Here is a 19284-nt window from a genome sequence, read left to right as displayed (position 1 = left end):
CTCCCCCTCTGCATCTGTGGTTTGCAGAGAACACCCCTGGGCGCTTCGGCAGAACATTTAAAAGAGTATATTCTAAAAGAGTATATTTTCTTTCTGAAAGAGTGGCACACATGGAAAGTCTTTTTAAAGACACGTCTTTTTAAAGATGCCTTTCCGTTTGTGTGTTATTCCTGGTTGTGGTCGTTATCTCTCCGCTTCCGACGGCCACGATCGCTGTCTTATGTGTCTGGGCACTGCCCATGTGGAGACATCATTTGTGGATGAGTCATGTCATCATTGCGAGAACATGACCATGGCAACCATGACGAGATTCCTCCTCCCCCCTCCTCGACCAATCTTATGGTGGGCTGCAGGCGTCCTCTGTCAGCGAATCGTGCCTGGAGTTCGGTCTGGGTTACTCTCACGTGATCCTGAGACCCCGACCGGGCTATGTGCCCAAGGTTCCCACAACCCCTTTTAGGGATCAGGTGGTGAACATGCAAGCGCTGCCCCAGGATGAGGCAGACCCAGCCTTGGCATTGCTGTGTCCGGAGCGAGCTTTACGCATCTATTTGGATCACACGCAGAGCTTTAGAAGCTCCGAGCAGCTCTTTGTCTGCTTTGGTGGACAGCAGAAAGGAAGCGCTGTCTCCAAACAGAGGATCGCCCACTGGGTCATTGATGCCATCACGATGGCATGTCAGGCTCAGGACGTGCCACCCCCTGCAGGGTTACGAGCCCACTCTACCAGGAGTGTGGCAGCCTCCTGGGCCCTGGCTAGTGGAGCCTCTTTGGTAGACATCTGCAGAGCAGCGGGTAGTGGAAGGCACAAGCAGGTAAGTTCCGGGACAACTGGCTGGGTGTACCGCTTGTGCATAGCGCCTTTCCCCTCCCTTGAGGGGAAGATGTGCGCTCTTGACTCCCAGTAGTGTTCACAGACTGTGATGACTTTCCTCCTTAGCCCTGTGGCAGTCGAGTTTGCGGAGAAACTCGCTGCCGGCTCAGTAAGTGCGCTAATGAGGCCCTGTACTGAGGTAGGTGCTCCGCACGCGATGGTTCCCTGAAGGCAAGCCCATGTGATATTTTCCCCGTCGGTAAACTGCGTCTTGCATGGGTAGGGGCCCCTCTGCCCCCGGTCGCCATGCTTTGTAGAAACTCCTCCCCCTTTGGGTAGGACCTACCATGGGACCTCTCCACATGACATACTTCCGACAAGGCTCGGTAAAGACCATTTGACGTATTTCCACTCAAAATACCCCCCCCCCCCCTTTTTTTTTGGGTGGGGTGTGGTCTCCGCGGTGTTTTCCCCTTGGGAGTGACACCCCCCCGACGTAGAAACTTAGGGCTCCCAGTCAGTTAACAAATTCCACTCTTTTTGGGGAGAAAAGAGAAGGAAAAGAGGCATCAGCTGGGCTAGCCTGTCCACCTTTTTATTTGTGCAGTCGACTTGTCCCTGAAGGACTGTTCGACGCTCATAAAGAGCGTTGGGGGAGGTTACATGATGGCCTGGTGCACTGGCTACGAGGCACACAGCAGTCTGCCCGTCACACACCACCACTTCACGTAATACCGTTCAGTTAGTTGTGGCATTTTGTATAGGGACCCCTAGTGTCACTACATCGACACAACGTCGAGTGAGTGACAGATAGGGAACGTCATGGTTACTTTCGTAACCTCCGTTCCCTGATGGAGGGAACGAGACGTTGTGTCCCTCTTGCAACAACGCTGAACTACCCGCTGAAATGGCCGGGACCTGGTCTCGGCTCCTCAGCACAAAACCTGAATGAGTGGTTGCATACCGGCTCCTTTTATACCCATATGTCCGGGGGAGTGGCATGCAAATTCCACTCGCCAATTCTCATTGGCCTTTTTTCAAGAGAGTGATCCCTAGTGTCACTACATCAACACAACGTCTCGTTCCCTCCATCAGGGAACGGAGGTTACGAAAGTAACCATGACGTTTTAGGCACTTGTGAAAAATGTTGCATAGTGAGGATGTCTTCCAAAAAAAAAAGCAAATGCCATAAATAGTTTTCATTTAACAATTAACGTCATACAAAGTCCAGTAAACATAAAAAAGCTGAATCAATATTTGGTGTGACCACCTTTGCTTTAATGTGCACCTGGACACGGTTTTGCTTGGTTGTTGGCAGATAGCATGTTCACAGTTCTTCTGTCTATTTAGGCTGTCTCAATTGCTTCTGTCTCAATGATGTTGAGATCTGGGGTCTGTGGGGGCCATTCCATCTGTTGTAGGACTCCTTGTTCTTCTATTCAATTCTGTTTGCAAAGGGAATGTTGAAATCTAAAATGTATATTTCATATTGACACTAAAACAGCAGATATAAATAAACCGTCTTAAGTTTTTGTGAAACATCTAATGTGCCTAAGACCTTTGCACAGTACTGTATATAAATATATACAGTATAAATATATATAGTTTTTCTTATCAGTACTCTCACCATTCCATCTTCTCCTTCTGACTCATAGGAGACCATGATGGATCATCCTTTAAGGACCATCTCCTACATTGCCGACATTGGAAACATCGTGGTTTTAATGGCCAGAAGGAGAATGCCTCCCTCTGACTCTCAGGAGAACATGGATGCCTCTGACACTGCCCAGGACGAGAAGCGCCAGTACAAGATGATCTGTCACGTATTTGAGTCAGAAGATGTGAGTTCTTCATCCTAACTATGAGTCAGTGTGACCTTATTTAGCATCGGCAAAAGAAGGCTTGTCAGAGGGTCTGGCATTTATAGAAACCTCATCTCATCTCATCTCAACAGGAAAAGGCTGTGATAAAACACTAAAACAAGAAATTCCATCACTTTAAAGAAGCAATCTTTTTGCTGTTTGAACTAGCCAGTGTTTTAAACTCCTTCAGTATCTAATTCAATTTACTGCTTCAACATTGCAGTATTGTAAAATGGTATATTATAAATGGGTAGTTGTGACTCTAAATTCTGATTGGATGAGTATAAAGCCCTTGAAAAATGCACACCATTCTATATTAATGCGGGAACCGTAAAAAGCTTTCAGTTAGGCTGATGAACTATATTACTAAGCGGAAGAATTGTTTATTCAAATTTTTAAATTATAAATTTAAAGTTGAAGTGTGTTATTTATGCACCACTAGCCATACTAATATGTTGTTTTCCTGAATACTTCTCCTGTCTAACAGATAGTCCCGCCCAAAACTCACCCCATTGGTTGAGCCAAAAAGTTTCCTCCTGCAGCAACAAGTTGTTGTGAAACATTACACTTTTCAGGAGAATCAACATTCAAATGGATTATGTATAGTTGTCTCTGCATATTAAGCTTGGATAGGAGAAAGTATTTTAACACAGAAAAATGACATCAACTTTAGCTATTTATTTAACTTTAACTACGTTTCCATCCAAGGATTTTTTGCTAAAAAAGTTTTAGCGCATTAAAATAAAGCTGATGGAAATGCAAATTATTGCTAAAATTTCAAAAGTGCCGACATAATATTTTTCCGCTTTACTCTAACGCATAAACTCTATGTCGATACTTCAAATGTCGTGAAAAACTGGTTTGGAAACACTTTTTGTCGAGAAAATTGGCATTAACGCAAAAATGTAGTGTCACATGACAGAATTGACCCCAATCGTTAGCCTGTGTTAATCGTGACGACAGTATCCACCCTTGAAAGCCAATTTATTGTACATGATTATGGATTGATCTTAACGGCATTTAGATCCGATGCTGCAAACATGACACTTCCAGGAGTGCCAACACAAATATCTCGTATTATGCACATCGACAAGTGTACGGAGAACAAATGAATGGCTACTGTTTGTTATTAATTTAATCGTGGTAGCCATCTGTTTATTTATTAAAGTTGCTTTTCCACACCATTCAAAATAATAGACAGCAGTCACGGAATTAGCCCATAATAAAAAAAAACATAACATATAATTTCTGTGCACAAATTTTGAAAACTTTTAAATATTTTAAATCTAACCCTCTTCTCCTCGGATCACATTTGCTGAGCTTCTTCAGAAAATGTAAACTGCATTATGACGCTAAAATGAATTTTAGATGACAATAGCATAGCAAATAGCATACTGAATATCAGGAATACGTAAACCCTGATATTACACCGCATAATTTTTCTTTAATAGCTGTGCACACAGCATATACACATCGATGGATGGTCCTTATACTAAGACCGAAAGTTTCCCCCACTACTTGGTGCAGGATGCCAGCTTGAACAGGGCCATGACGATTCGCTTTTGGGTCGAAACTGGTGACAACCTGCGATAGGCGCAACATCAAGACCAATATTACAGTCCTACCAGAAGGGCAACTGCTCCTTTTTGATACCAATTCCTCCTCTTCTGATTGAATTTATTTGTGAAATTAAAATGACAGTTAGCTGGCTAATTTCAATGAATTGTCTCAATACTCTCCCCATTTTTCCAAAACTTCAGAGGAAAAAAAATTAGGGACATCTGGGAGGCGAAAGGTACACAGTTATCTATAAACACACATTTCTGTATGGAAACGGCTTAAGGGCAGATTTATTTTGCTATAAACCAAAACTTTTAAGTATGACATCATAACCATTTTTTAAGTATGACATCATAACCAATTTTAATAATTATTAAAATTATAATTATAATTATTATTATTATTATTATCACACACACCATTTTTATTGATAAAAGGCCATTTGAATGGAAGATGGCAAATTTCCCAAACTTTTCTTTACGCATTTTCACATTGTTGATAACAAAATAGTGCAAAAAGTGGATGGAAACTAGGCAACAGGTGGCTTTAAAATACTGCAGTTGCCACTGTTTTATAAAAGCAATAAGAATTGTCATGAATTACAGTGATTTACCATGGTTAAGGGGATTTCATGGACAATGCGAAGTGGAACAACCCTTATCCATGGTAAAATCACTTTAACAGAAACATTTTGTGACTTATTGCTTTAATATGTCAGCTTTATCGCTCGTAATCCTCCATCCACCCGGTTAATTTTTTTCAGTCTCCTCACATTGTTTTGCAACATGCTCAGTATTGCAGTCACTGGGCATTGTGGTGACCTCTAATAACATTGATCCAGATGGTGTTCTCAGGCGTCTCGCAGCGTGGGTGGAATCAGTAGACAAGGGAGTGACCTTTTCTCTGTTTGGCTGCAGTGAGGCTGGATGAATTTAAAGAGGCCGCATATGTCACAGCGTTTAGTCCAGCAGTGAAAGGAGAGCATGAGGCGTGTTTGTGACTGTCCTGAGGGACCCCACCCGGTGATCTCTTGTGTGTAGCTGTCATTTGGTTGTTTTTGTATACAAAACAAGTGCTGTTCTCTAGGTATGGTTTGATAAATCAATTTGCATTTAGACAATGTAATATACGAGTTATACAATATCATATTTGGTAATTAGTAACACTTGGTAGCTAGGTTATTAAAAGGTTACACGTTAACATGAGTTACCACAGTGGTTGAATTAACATGAATTATCAATAAACAATACATTTATCGCATTTGTTCATTTTGGCTAATGGTAATTTCTACATACATTATAGAAATGCTAATACATTTCTGACATTAAATGTGTATACACTAAAAGTGTATACACTTTAACATTAAATAATGCATTATGAACTAACTTGAATTTAGAATCAACAAGTATATTAATCAATTAACATTAACCAAGATTAATAAATGCTTTAAAAAAAATCTTCATTGTTCATGATACCAAATGCATTAACCAACCTAATCTCATAGAATGAATGTTACTATAGCAAAAACTGAGTTTAACGCTGACTCGCCTACATTATTACTGACTCACCTACATTTACACACTTATTCCTACATGATTAGCTTCCACGGTAGCATTCCTCATAGAGTGTTGGACTTTGGACTCAGAAGGCCGAGGCTCGAGCCCGGCCAAACACGCAAACTGACCGGTGAGATGAGAGTATCATAGAAGCAACAGAAGATGACGTGGTTGCTTCAGAAAATGTGCTTTTTATTTCACATTTTGTTTGCGGACACTATGGGTTAGGTTTAGGCATTGGTTAAAGGGTTAGTTTACCCAAAAAAGAAAATTCAGTCATTGTTTACTCACCCCTGTGTTGTTATAACCCCAAATGACTTTCTTTCTTTTTCTTAACACAAAGGGAGAAATTGTGAAAAAATGTTGTGCTCAGTGATGTCATACAATGGCAGTTTATGGTAACAACCTCTTCAAGCTTCAAAAGCATGAAAAAGTTTAATTCAGAAGTCTAATAAATTATTCCATGATTGTTCTGAAAGCAGACAATGAGGTTTGGTGAGAAACAAATTTAAATCGAATGTATTATTTAATGAAACTGTTGACCGACCATTGCTCTCCTCTGCGCGTTCATGAGGTTAGGGGTAAACCCTAACGCATGAGAGCAAGTTCACGCAGCCCCACTGGCGAAATGGGCCGTTCAAGCAAAAAAAAAATGTATTTATCTAAAAACAGGTCTGCCACAGCGATACTAACAACAGAACACAACACAGCTGCACACAAACCAGAGAACCAAACTTACTAAATGTGTCTAATGAGTTTGTAGTCAGAGAATAGATGCATTTCTATGCCCAGCCTCATTTGATTGAAACAGAGTGAGTATTCAGGCAAACAGAGAGATAGAGGAGGTGGGAATATCCATCACCTCTTCTCCGTTCTGAACCGGTGAGCATTTGTGACAGACATCGACTGAAGAGAGCAATACTTTAGCGAAAACATTCGGTTGATGTAACATTCTTGGCCAAAATCAAGTAGTTTTTAACCGGCTAGGGAGATGCAGGCTTCAATATACTGTTATGAGAAAGTTTTTGGACCAGTACCAGTTCACAACGGGCAGGGTTACCTGGCACGATGCTGAAAATAGAAACCAAGCGATCGACATAATGTACTGTCGCTCGTCGTAGCTGGTTAGGACAAAAACTCTGACTAACATAGAAAATATACCTTTTATCATGTGTCGTTTGCCAGCAGGTAAGAACACGGTGTGACTGTAGCTGCCTTCAGCCTCCTCTGTCTATCTCTCTCGGTTTCACTGAGAAATCAGTTTCAACTAAATAAGGCTGGGCAAAGAAATGTATCTATTCTACAACTACAAATTCATCAGACATATGTAGTAAGTTCGGGTCTCTGGTTTGTGTGCAGCTGTGTTGTGTTCTGTTGTTAGTATTGCTTTGGCGGACCTGTCTTTAGGTAAACAAAAATAATTTTCACAATTTCTCCCTTTGTGTTAAGAAAAATAAAAAGTATAATAGGGTTATAACAACACAGGGGTGAGTAAACAATGACTGAATTGTTATTTTGGGGTGAACTATCCTTTTAAGGGTAAGGATGTCTGTTTTGTGTCAACCTCTCATTTGATTTTAGATCACTATTGGTTAGGTTTAGGTTGAAGTTTTAGGTTAGGAAGGTATGTTTTACTTACTAAAACCTCAGTCTAATATTCACCTTACGAAACCATTTCACTCGCTTTTGGCACACCGTGCTGTACATTTCACTGGGAAACGTAATAAGGCACGTAATTTCGCTCATGTAATGTTCATGAGACCAGGCTGGCTTTAAAGGGTTAGTTCACCCAAAATGAAAATTCTCTCGTCATTTACTCACCTCATGCCATCCCAGATGTGTCTGACTTTCAGAAGAATATCTCAGCCCTGTAGGTCCTCACAATGCAGGTGAATGGGTGCCAAAATTTTGAAGCTCCAAAATTCACATAAGGGCAACAAAAAATCCATGTCTTCTGAAGCAGTATGATAGGTGTGGGTGAGAAATGGATCAATATTTAAGTCCTTTTTCCTTCACTTTTACTTTCTCCTTCTGTTTTTGGTGATTCACATCCTTCATTCATATCGCCCCCTAATGGGCAGAAAGGAGAATTTCTGATTTTAAAAAAATGACTTAAATATCGATCTGTTTCTCACCCACACCTATCATAATGCATCAGAAGATATGGATTTAAGCACCAGAGTCGTCTGGAGTACTTTTATGTTGCCCTTATGTGGATTTTGGAGCTTCAAGCTTCATTTTGGCACCCATTCACCTGCATTGTATTGACCTACAGAGCTGAAATATTCTTCTAAAAATCTTAATTTGTGTTCTGCAGAAGAAAGAAAGTCATGCACATCTGGGATGCCAGGAGGGTGAGTAAATCATGAAATTTTTCATTTTTGGGTGAAATATCCCTTTAAACAATTTAAACATATAGAACCTAAAGTGTTAGCAGTTGATTTTTACCTTGATTTTCTTTTTTATCAGGCTCAGCTCATAGCACAATCCATCGGCCAGTCTTTCAGTGTAGCATACCAAGAGTTCCTGCGTGCCAATGGCATCAACCCAGAGGATCTGAGCCAGAAAGAGTACAGCGACCTCCTTAACACACAGGACATGTACAACGATGACCTCATTCACTTTTCCAAGTCTGAAAACTGCAAAGATGTAAGTGTAAAATCCATGACTTGAATTTAAGGAAGTCCTTTTTTTTTTTTTTTTTTTTTTTTTAAGGTGATTTTTAGGGGGAGGCGACATTCTCATTCTAGACGTCATTTTATTCGACAAAAATGTGTATACGCTGTTAGTGCAAGATGTGTCAATCAATATAACAACATTTTTAAATGCATAAATCTGCTAAAAGGTAATTTAGGCAGCTTTTAGGAGTACACCTGCTTATAGATGGCCTCAATGCTAACAGACATGAATCAAAAGCCACAAAACTCCGAGTCTAGATTTCATGGGGTCTTAAATGTTCTGTTGATGTTATCAATGCAAGTTCTTATTGTTAACAAAATGTGTGCCATATAAAACATACCTTCATCTGGCAGCTGTTTAAACAGTGACAAAAGTGGTGTGTGACTCTGTGTGTGTGGTTGTGTGCACTTTGCTGTGTGCAGGTTTACATAGAGAAGCAGAAGGGAGAGATTCTTGGGGTTGTGATTGTGGAGTCCGGCTGGGGCTCCATCCTGCCTACGGTTATTATAGCAAACATGATGCACGGCGGCCCTGCTGAGAAGTCTGGAAGACTGAACATTGGGGATCAGATTATGTCCATCAATGGCACCAGCCTGGTGGGATTACCCCTATCCACCTGCCAGAGTATTATCAAGGTACAACAGGTCCCAGATTAAGTAGACTTCAATATTATTGTCATTAAGTTTATTTTATATTCAAGTGTTTAAAATTATAGCAAAGGCTGGCCAATGTTTTTAATCAAATGTATTTGGGAACAATGCTTTTAGATTCAAATAATATTGCTCCTATCTATAAGGGATTGAAGAACCAATCCAGAATAAAGCTAAACATTGTGAGATGCCCACCTGTGACCACTGTTCTCATCAGGAGACCAGACCTGAGATATCAGCTGGGCTTTAGTGTGCAAAATGGCATTGTAAGTATTTCAAATAAATCATAAAAGTAGTCATGGAGTGCTGTGAGATTTTTAGTTAGTGCTGCAAAGTCTTTTTAATAGTGTCTGTATTTGAATGATAATTACAAGTAAAGTTTAATGACAGTGAAATATATTTTTGCTCTCTAGATCTGTAGTCTCATGAGAGGTGGGATAGCAGAGCGTGGCGGGGTCCGCGTCGGACACCGGATCATTGAAATCAATAGCCAGAGTGTTGTGGCTACTCCTCATGAGAAGATTGTACACATTCTGTCAAGTGCAGTTGGTGAGGTAAGTCTAAGAAACATGGTCAAGCTGATTCTCATACACTTCACATTGTGTCTGAATTATGTACGTTATGTCCAAACTTCGCAGTGACAACTCTGTGATTCTACTCGGAGCTGTTCACGTCCTCGGACTGATAAATTATTTGTTTCTATGGCAACACTCATAACGTCAGAAGGGATCATTGTGCAGCTTTTATTTGATATTTAATCTCTGCATTTCGTTAATTCACCTCTGTTAAACAACAAAGAAATCACACCAGGTGACAGTGGCTATAATAAAATGGCATATCAAACAGAAAAAAATGAAACCTATAGTTCAGCAAACAATTTACTCACCTTCATGACATTTCAAACCTAAATGACTTTCTGTTTTGTGCGGAACACAAAAGGAAAAATTTTTGTCAATATTCCAGTGCATCTTTTCAGTACAATGGCAGTGGACAGTGCCTCACTCTAAAGCAGGGGTGGGGAACGTCAGGCCTCAGATGTCAAGGCCATTTGAGAAATAATTTGAAAAGCAAAAAAATGGCCTTGATTCAATTAACTGTGAAAAAATACAATTAAAATAATGATTAAAAAGAATTGTAAATGATTTCAACGCAAAATTTTTCCTGGTGCGTGAGCATGTAACAGAATGCTTACGTTAATTTCAATGCACAATCAGAAATGCAAGCAATTGTATGGCCCACGGATAATTTTGTAAATACTCAAATGGCCCTTAATGGGAAAAGGTTCCCCACCCCTGCTCTAAAGCTTAAAAAAGCACCCAAAATGATCATAAAAGTAGTCCATGCAATTTGTGCGGAATATTCCATGTCTTCTGAATGTATACATGAGGTTTTGGGGAGAAACCACCCGAAATGTAAGTAAATTTTCATTGAAAATCTTCACATCCACAGTAGATTGCATTGTTTTTACCACTAAACAGCACAAGTTCTCGCATGAACAGACAAGACTCTGTGATTTATCTTTTCTCATACACTCATGAGCGTGCAACGAACATCACATTTTCATTGCTAAATTACTTTTTCAGATTTGTAGCGACATGAGGGTGGGTAAGTAAATGATGACTGAATTTTTTTTAACTGTTGAGGCTGCTGCCATTTTGTTTCTGTTTACATGACGTTACAACCAGGGGCGCGGAAAGATGTTTTGGGGGTGCTGAAATGTCTTTTGAGGGTGGGGTTGGTCTTATTCACCACATCATAAATACGATAAAAAACTCCATGAAGCAGAACAAATATATTGGTGAGTACACTAGTACATTTGACTATATTACATTTTACATATTACATTTCTGACAGAAAATGGTGAGACAGCTTGCATTTGTAATGAAATGGTACACGGAAATTCAGGTTAACATAAATCGACGCTATTTAAAATGACTAGTGGGCTATTTTACACTCCCGTAAATAAATTAATAAAATAAAAACACATCAGAGGTGAATTTTATTCATTAGGGTCTGAATGTCTGTTCGCGAAATTTTGATTTGGATGAACACTAAAAAAAAAATGTTGTGCCATTAATAAACGTTTGATTCTTCGAGTTATAGTTAGCTACAGTTCATCTACTCCGGCAGTGTCATACTTGTGAGTGTCAATTAAGAGGAACAAGATGGGCTAATCCCATTTCTAGAAAGAAATCGTAATATGTAAAATGAAAACTATTTACTAAGAGCATAGGTTTATAGCCTGCTTACAAGTTACATTTAAATGCCTTATTGAAAGTGACTAAATGCACACTTTAAATTTAGAGGTGCAAGTTATTGCATACAAATATGCAGTATGAAGGAATCATATGTAAAACACAAATCAAAATGCACGCTTATTTATTGAAACGTTGGTCAATAGATAAGCTTGTATTTTGACTTGTGCTTTTTTATTCCTTTACTAAATGTGTAAAATGTATTTTTGTTCATAATACACATTTATACAGTGCATCCGGAAAGTACAGGTGCATCTCAATAAATTAGAATGTCGTGGAAAAGTTCATTTATTTCAGTAATTCAACTCAAATTGTGAAACTCGTGTATTAAATAAATTCAATGCACACAGACTGAAGAAGTTTAAGTCTTTGGTTCTTTTAATTGTGATGATTTTGGCTCACATTTAACAAAAACCCACCAATTCACTATCTCAAAAAATTAGAATACATCATAAGACCAATTAAAAAAACATTTTTAGTGAATTGTTGGCCTTCTGGAAAGTATGTTCATTTACTGTATATGTACTCAATACTTGGTAGGGGCTCCTTTTGCTTTAATTACTGCCTCAATTCGGCATGGCATGGAGGTGATCAGTTTGTGGCACTGCTGAGGTGGTATGGAAGCCCAGGTTTCTTTGACAGTGGCCTTCAGCTCATCTGCCGTTTTTGGTCTCTTGATTCTCATTTTCCTCTTGACAATACCCCATAGATTCTCTATGGGGTTCAGGTCTGGTGAGTTTGCTGGCCAGTCAAGCACACCAACACCATGGTCATTTAACCAACTTTTGGTGCTTTTGGCAGTGTGGGCAGGTGCCAAATCCTGCTGGAAAATGAAATCAGCATCTTTAAAAAGCTGGTCAGCAGAAGGAAGCATTAAGTGCTCTAAAATTTCTTGGTAAACGGGTGCAGTGACTTTGGTTTTCAAAAAACACAATGGACCAACACCAGCAGATGACATTGCACCCCAAATCATCACAGACTGTGGAAACTTAACACTGGACTTCAAGCAACTTGGGCTATGAGCTTCTCCACCCTTCCTCCAGACTCTAGGACCTTGGTTTCCAAATGAAATACAAAACTTGCTCTCATCTGAAAAGAGGACTTTGGACCACTGGGCAACAGTCCAGTTCTTCTTCTCCTTAGCCCAGGTAAGACGCCTCTGACGTTGTCTGTGGTTCAGGAGTGGCTTAACAAGAGGAATACAACAACTGTAGCCAAATTCCTTGACACGTCTGTGTGTGGTGGCTCTTGATGCCTTGACCCCAGCCTCAGTCCATTCCTTGTGAAGTTCACCCAAATTCTTGAATCGATTTTGCTGGACAATCATAAGGCTGCGGTTCTCTCGGTTGGTTGTGCATCTTTTTCTTCAACACTTTTTCCTTCCACTCAACTTTCTGTTAACATGCTTGGATACAGCACTCTGTGAACAGCCAGCTTCTTTGGCAATGAATGTCTGTGGCTTACCCTCCTTGTGAAGTGTGTCAATGATTGTCTTCTGGACAACTGTCAGATCAGCAGTCTTCCCCATGATTTTGTAGCCTAGTGAACCAAACTGAGAGACCATTTTGAAGGCTCAGGAAACCTTTGCAGGTGTTTTGAGTTGATTAGCTGATTGGCATGTCACCATATTCTAATTTTTTGAGATAGTGAATTGGTGGGTTTTTGTTAAATGTGAGCCAAAATCATCACAAAAGAACCAAAGATTTAAACTACTTCAGTCTGTGTGCATTGAATTTATTTAATACACGAGTTTCACAATTTGAGTTGAATTACTGAAATAAATGAACTTTTCCACGACATTCTAATTTATTGAGATGCACCTGTATTCACAGCGCTTCACTTTTTCCACATTTTGTTATGTTACAGCCTTACTCCAAAATTCTACAAACAATACCCCATAATGACAACGTGAAATCTTTGCAAATTTATTAAAAATAAAAAACGAAAAAAAACCACATGTACATAAGTATTCACAGCCTTTGCTCAATACTTTGTTGAAGCACCTTTGGCACCAATTACAGCCTCAAGTCTTTTTGAGTATGATGCTACAAGCTTGGCACACATATTTTTGGGCAGTTTCTCCCATTCTTCTTTGCAGGACCTCTCAAGCTCCATCAGGTTGGATGGGGAGCGTCTGTGCACAGCCATTTTCAGATCTCTCCAGAGATGTTCAATCGGGTTCAAGTCTGGGCTCTGGCTGGGCCACTCAAGGACATTCACAGAGTTGTCCCGTAGCCACTCCTTTGTTATCTTGGCTGTGTGCTTAGGGTCGTTGTACTGTTGGAAGATGAACCTTCGCCCCAGACTGAGGTCCAGAGCGCTCTGGAGCAGGTTTTCATCAAGGATGTCTCTGTACATTGCTGCATTCATCTTTCCCTCGATCCTGACTTGTCTCCCAGTTCCTGCCACTGAAAAACATCCCCACAGCATGATGCTGCCACCACTATGCTTCACTGTAGGGATGGTATTGGCCAGGTGATGAGCGGTGCCTGGTTTCCTCCAGACATGACGCTTGCCATTGAGGCCAAAGAGTTCAATCTTTGTTTCTCTTGGTCTGAGAGTCTTTCAGGTGCCTTTTGGCAAACTCCAGGTGGGCTGTCATGTGCCTTTTACTGAGGAGTGGCTTCTGTCTGGCCACTCTACCATACAGGCTTGATTGGTGGAGTGCTGCAGAGATGGTTGTTCTTCTGGAAGGTTCTTCTCTCTCCACAGAGAAATGCTGGAGCTCTGTCAGAGTGACCATCGGGTTCTTGGTCACCTCCCTGACTAAGGCCCTTCTCCCCCGATCGCTTAGTTTGGCCAGGCGGCCAGCTCTAGGAAGAGTCCTGGTGGTTCCAAACTTCTTCCTTTTACGGATGATGGAGGCCACTGTGCTCATTGGGACCTTCAATGCCCAGATCTGTGCCTCGATACAATCCTGTCTCGGAGGTCTACAGACAATTACTTGGACTTCATGGCTTGGTTTGTGCTCTGACATGCACTGTTAACTGTGGGACCTTATATAGACAGGTGTATGCCTTTCCAAATCATGTCCAATCAACTGAATTTACCACAGGTGGACTCCAGTCAAGTTGTAGAAACATCTCAAGGATGATCAGTAGAAACAGGATGCACTTGAGCTAAATTTTGAGTGTTATGGCAAAGGCTGTGAATACTTATGTACATGTGATTTTTTTTTCGTTTTTTATTTTTAATAAATTTGCAAAGATTTCAATAAGGCTGTAACATAATAAAATGTGGAAAAAGTGAAGCGCTGTGAATACTTTCCAGATGCACTGTAATCCTGTGAAAACACTTCTGTCAGGAAGACTCGCAGACTTGAGTGAAATTTAAGATGACATTTATTTCATAAATATAAAACAGAAATGTAATGTCTCTCTTTGGCGTAAGCCCCGTCTGGCGGTCCGAAGAAGTTGTACTCGGAACCGTCATATCCTGCCAGAGATAGGAGGCAGGGGCGAGGAGCCTACCCCCGTGCAGGACGGGACTCGACTGGTTGTGGTGGGGTGGTGGAGGTTGCCGTGTTAGCACACTGAAACAGCAATGTGATAGATTGTGAGCAGACTTATAAAGCAATGGCTTACATGCGATTGGCTAGGAGTTACCTAGCTAATGGTGCGATGATGTACAACTGCTAGTCTTCCCACTAGAACTACGCTGTCCTTACATTTCCCGCGTCCCTGGTTGCGACTATCAAGTCAGAGCTTCTACAAAGACATGAATGGTTTTTACAAGTCCGAATCTCATAATTTCTGTAATTCCGACATGATGTGAACTCACTGTAAATCTATTAGATGCTGATTCTCTCTGATTTACAGATTCACATGAAGACTATGCCCGCTGCCATGTACCGCTTGTTAACAGCCCAGGAGCAACCCGTTTACATCTAAAGCTCCAACGCTTTCTCAAGCCTCCTGCCCTGCTGTCACCAGATATAACCTTAATGTTGATGTGAAACTCTCAGCCCTGTGGACTGCTGTGATTGAATCCACTGAAGCTCAGCTAAACACGGCTCTCCACGAAGCTTCAGTTACTCTTCACTGCCTCCCCTGATCTCTTCATCTCTTCTCTTTTCTGTTACTGTGAGTGAGTATGCTGTGCTGTGTAATACCTCTCTCTGTGTGCGCTCAGCTTGGTTGGTGAAAGTGAAGGACATGGTGGAAGGAAACAGAGAGAGAGTGAGGAAGATGGAAATGGTGTCCTTCAAAATACCTATTAAAACCAAATTCCTACTCGCCCTGTATTAACACAACGGTTTTATGGGTGATAAAAAAGGACAGCTGTGAGATAGTGATTTTTTTTTTTTTTTTTTTTTGCTGTTATTTATTTGAATACATAAGGTGTTTTTGATTCAACTGCAATTTTTAAGGGCAGCTGTTAGTCTGAGAAATATAGAGAATGAAAATATGCTTATGGAGATTGTCAGTCATCCAGGGCATGGCAGAATGCCTTGTAGAAATGTATTCAGAGGAGCATCTTGACATGATTTTCCATGATTAAAGACTGTGTGTCAATCATACAAGTAGGATACCTTCATTATTTGAAGGAGGGTGCCGATTTCGTGGTCTTTAAATTCATCACATACATTGATAAAATGTGTTTTGCGTAAATGTGCTTCATGTGGTAATATCTAAATTAACTGGTTTTATTCAAGTCAGAAATATTTTAAAAATTTGATTACAGTTGCAGGTTTTAACAGTGTACTGCAATGTCATCACCCAGAGATCTTATAGTACTGAGATAACAACCTTCGCAGTTCTATCATTGGAGAGAGCGTAATGGCTGTAACGGTCAACTAGCCTTTTACGAAAGTTTGCTGATGCTATACCAATGAATGGAGAGAGCCGTAAACGGACACCTTCCGGTTGTAAAATCGTCTGTGTCTTCTCATATAAAACAGCAATTTTATCATAGTAAAATCCACACATAGTTCACTCCAAAAGGATTGTTTAGTGTAAAACATGTTGAAGATTAGCGGACAGGCGGTTAATTCATTAAGTGATGAGCTGTTTCCTCACAAAAGCAGTTTATTCAGTGTGGTGAGGCATCTCATCCATAGACATCCATTCAAAAAGAACGGCCTCTTGTCTCCTCGCCAGTGTACCGCCATAGAAGGCTTCGTTATGCTAATCTATGCTAACATTTTAGGGTTCTCTATCAGAAGGGCTTTGGTCATCACCCTGTTGATCTGATCATGATAATCATGAATTGGGGTGAACAACTTTGAGGTACATTTCAAACCCACCAACGTATAACTTTAAATGCTGGGCAACCTCTATTCTCTAAACTGGATGGATGGCAAAATGTCTAAAAATAAAACATGTCTAGATGCTTCTGAATATATTCTTATAAGACAGTAGTGAAGACAGTGACCAAACAATTTGTGTCATCTTTGTCCTGGAAAAATTTATCTTAAAGGAATATTCCTGGTTCAATACAAGTTAAGCTCAATCGACAGCATGGTATTGATTACCACAAAAATACATTTTGACTCGTCCCTCCTTTTCTTTAAAAAAGCACAAATCTAGGTTACAGTGAGGCTTCAAAAGGTGAGAATGTCAAAATACTCACTGTTTCAAAAGTAAAGCCACAAGACATAAATTATATGTGTGTAAACATGATTTTAGTGTCATAAAATCACTTACTAACCTTTTCTGTGTAAAGTTATAGCCAATTTTACAACTTTGTTACTATGACGATGCAGTGTCAACAAACACTAAAACGACTGTAAAATTTACAGTTTAAACAACAAAACTAATACATCTTTTAACAGAAGAATTAATGTAAATTTTATATAATTATAAAATTATAAGCGTCACATTTCTGCCTTTAAACCCTCCAAAAATTGGCCCCATTCACTGTCATTGTAAGTGCCTCACTATAACCTCGATGTTTGCTTTTTTTTAAAGAAAAGGAGGGACGAGTCTAAATAAATTTGTGTGGTAATCAACATTATTCCACAAATGCTGTCGATTGAGCTTAACTTGTATTGAACCTGGAATATTCCTTTAAGAGCAGTTCCTGTCAAAATGATAAAATGTCCTTTTCAGTGCAAATACACAATTGCAATATTCATATAGTTTATCAAGGAGTTTATGAATAGTATATAGCACATATAAAATGTGTATGAAATGCCTTACAGAATGATGATGCCATATTTTGAAAGATTTGGGATTTTTGAGTCTTAAAAATGCTGAAATTAAATTTTGGAGTGAGTGAAGATCTCAGAATACTTTCCTTACGTGGAACACTGTTAGGAACTTTTTGGGCTTAACAAGTGAACCTCTTTAAATCAAAACAAAACCACTTATTAGAGTCAGAAGCATCCTAAAAATGAACCATCATGTTTGCTGTGTTTTACTGCTTTTTTCAAGCTATTGTTTGACATTGACGTGCAATATTTTATTTGTTGTAAATGACTGCATTCCATTTTATATGCACAGAAAACTTTTTTTTTGTCTTAATAATCATCTGTATATGAAATAATGTTGCTCATATTGGTAGCATTTTATTTTAAATAATTCATACTTGAAAAACATTATGTGAAGAAACATAAGGGGATATAAATCTTTTAACACTTTCAGGCTGGACATGAATTTCATTCTGGAATCAAGTGATTTATCTTTCTTTTTTTACCTCGTCATACACTATGAAGTCTTTGCAGTCTTTTTTTATCAACTCAATGTTTAATTCATGTGTGCTACTTTTCCACTCATTATTTAAGAACAGAATGTGTCTACACAAAACTGTATTAACTCTCAGTTTACTGCATTGAGGTGGATTCCCAGGCGATTTAATGTGTATAACTCCACTTTGAGTACTGATCCATGTACTATTTTTAAGGGAGTACCTCAACGTGAACCAATGCAAGGCAGACTTCATTATAAAGACTGCAGCCAGGCACTTGCCCTCCCAGACAAACCTTTTCCACATGATAGCATAGTTGTTTGTGCAAGAACTGACCAATGTTTGACCCACAGCATGCTTTGGCACATCTCCATTACTGCCTATTAGAGACAGACTGTAAGTCTGGTAAATATTACATTATAAATGTGATTTTGTATCTAAAGAGATCCGAGGAACAGAACGTTTTACGAGAAGCTTGGTGCAAAAAGAACAAAATATCCACTTTGCCCCATTTTACCATCAAGTGTACTTGCGCTTGCACGTGTGCTGCCTGGAATTCCACACATGCATCTTTTGTCACCAGACAGATGATACAGCAGTATAGATGGTCACAATATGTTGACATTACTGCAGTGTTAAATGTAAAAGAAATATTGTGATCAATTTTATTGCTATGTATTGACGGGATTATGGCTCTTTTAGAGATTATCCCTTGCCTCTAAGTAAAAGTACTTCTTAAATACATGTTGCATTAAATGGTGAGTTTTACCCCCGAATCACAATCTGACCTCATTAACACTGTATGATTTTACTAACTGAAACAAAAGTCATTAACACACATAGAGGGACTCATGTTTCAGTTTGTTTTTTGCTTTACGTGAAGCATGGTCTTTTGGTATGCATTGCTATTTATTCTTGTAGTGAGTGTGAAGTGTGATTACAAATGATTCCATTATAAAATAAAAACCAGCTAGACACTTTCATCATATATATTTATTTACATATAGCATAATATATACTGTATATCCAATGAGTATATACCATGTGAACAATAATGAAGGTAAATTGTGCAAAAGTCTTTGACACCTGTTGTCCTAGTATTTAATATTTACTAATATTTCTTTAAAGGGTCATCATGTATACTTGAATAAATTCTGAAGGCTGAATAATACTGCAATTTTTGCCATTGTGTAATTGGTTTGCTATCGCCATGGTGATTTCCCATATATTTATTGTGAAAGACTGAAAAAAACAAAAAACAAATCATAAGCCAGAAATCTC

The 19284-nt window shown here is 39.4% G+C and overlaps 1 protein-coding gene across 2 annotated transcripts in view; it reads left to right on the top strand.

The window, feature by feature from the left end:
- LOC127439801 (amyloid-beta A4 precursor protein-binding family A member 1-like) overlaps positions 1 to 19174 on the top strand; it is a 37058-nt gene extending 17884 nt beyond the window's left edge. For both annotated transcript variants that reach the window (XM_051696012.1, XM_051696011.1), the window contains 6 exons: positions 2470 to 2655; positions 8262 to 8441; positions 8894 to 9106; positions 9268 to 9387; positions 9535 to 9675; positions 15195 to 19174. In XM_051696012.1, coding sequence (XP_051551972.1) covers positions 2470 to 2655; positions 8262 to 8441; positions 8894 to 9106; positions 9268 to 9387; positions 9535 to 9675; positions 15195 to 15266 — 912 coding nt within the window. In that variant the 3' untranslated portion in view covers positions 15267 to 19174. The remainder of the gene's footprint in view (positions 1 to 2469; positions 2656 to 8261; positions 8442 to 8893; positions 9107 to 9267; positions 9388 to 9534; positions 9676 to 15194) is intronic.
- The last annotated feature ends 110 nt before the right edge of the window (positions 19175 to 19284 follow it).

The sequence above is a fragment of the Myxocyprinus asiaticus genome, chromosome 4, assembly GCF_019703515.2.
Source record: "Myxocyprinus asiaticus isolate MX2 ecotype Aquarium Trade chromosome 4, UBuf_Myxa_2, whole genome shotgun sequence".
Taxonomy (NCBI): domain Eukaryota; kingdom Metazoa; phylum Chordata; class Actinopteri; order Cypriniformes; family Catostomidae; genus Myxocyprinus; species Myxocyprinus asiaticus.
Note: the sequence above shows the minus strand (reverse complement) of the source record. Positions and strands in the feature narration are given on the sequence as shown.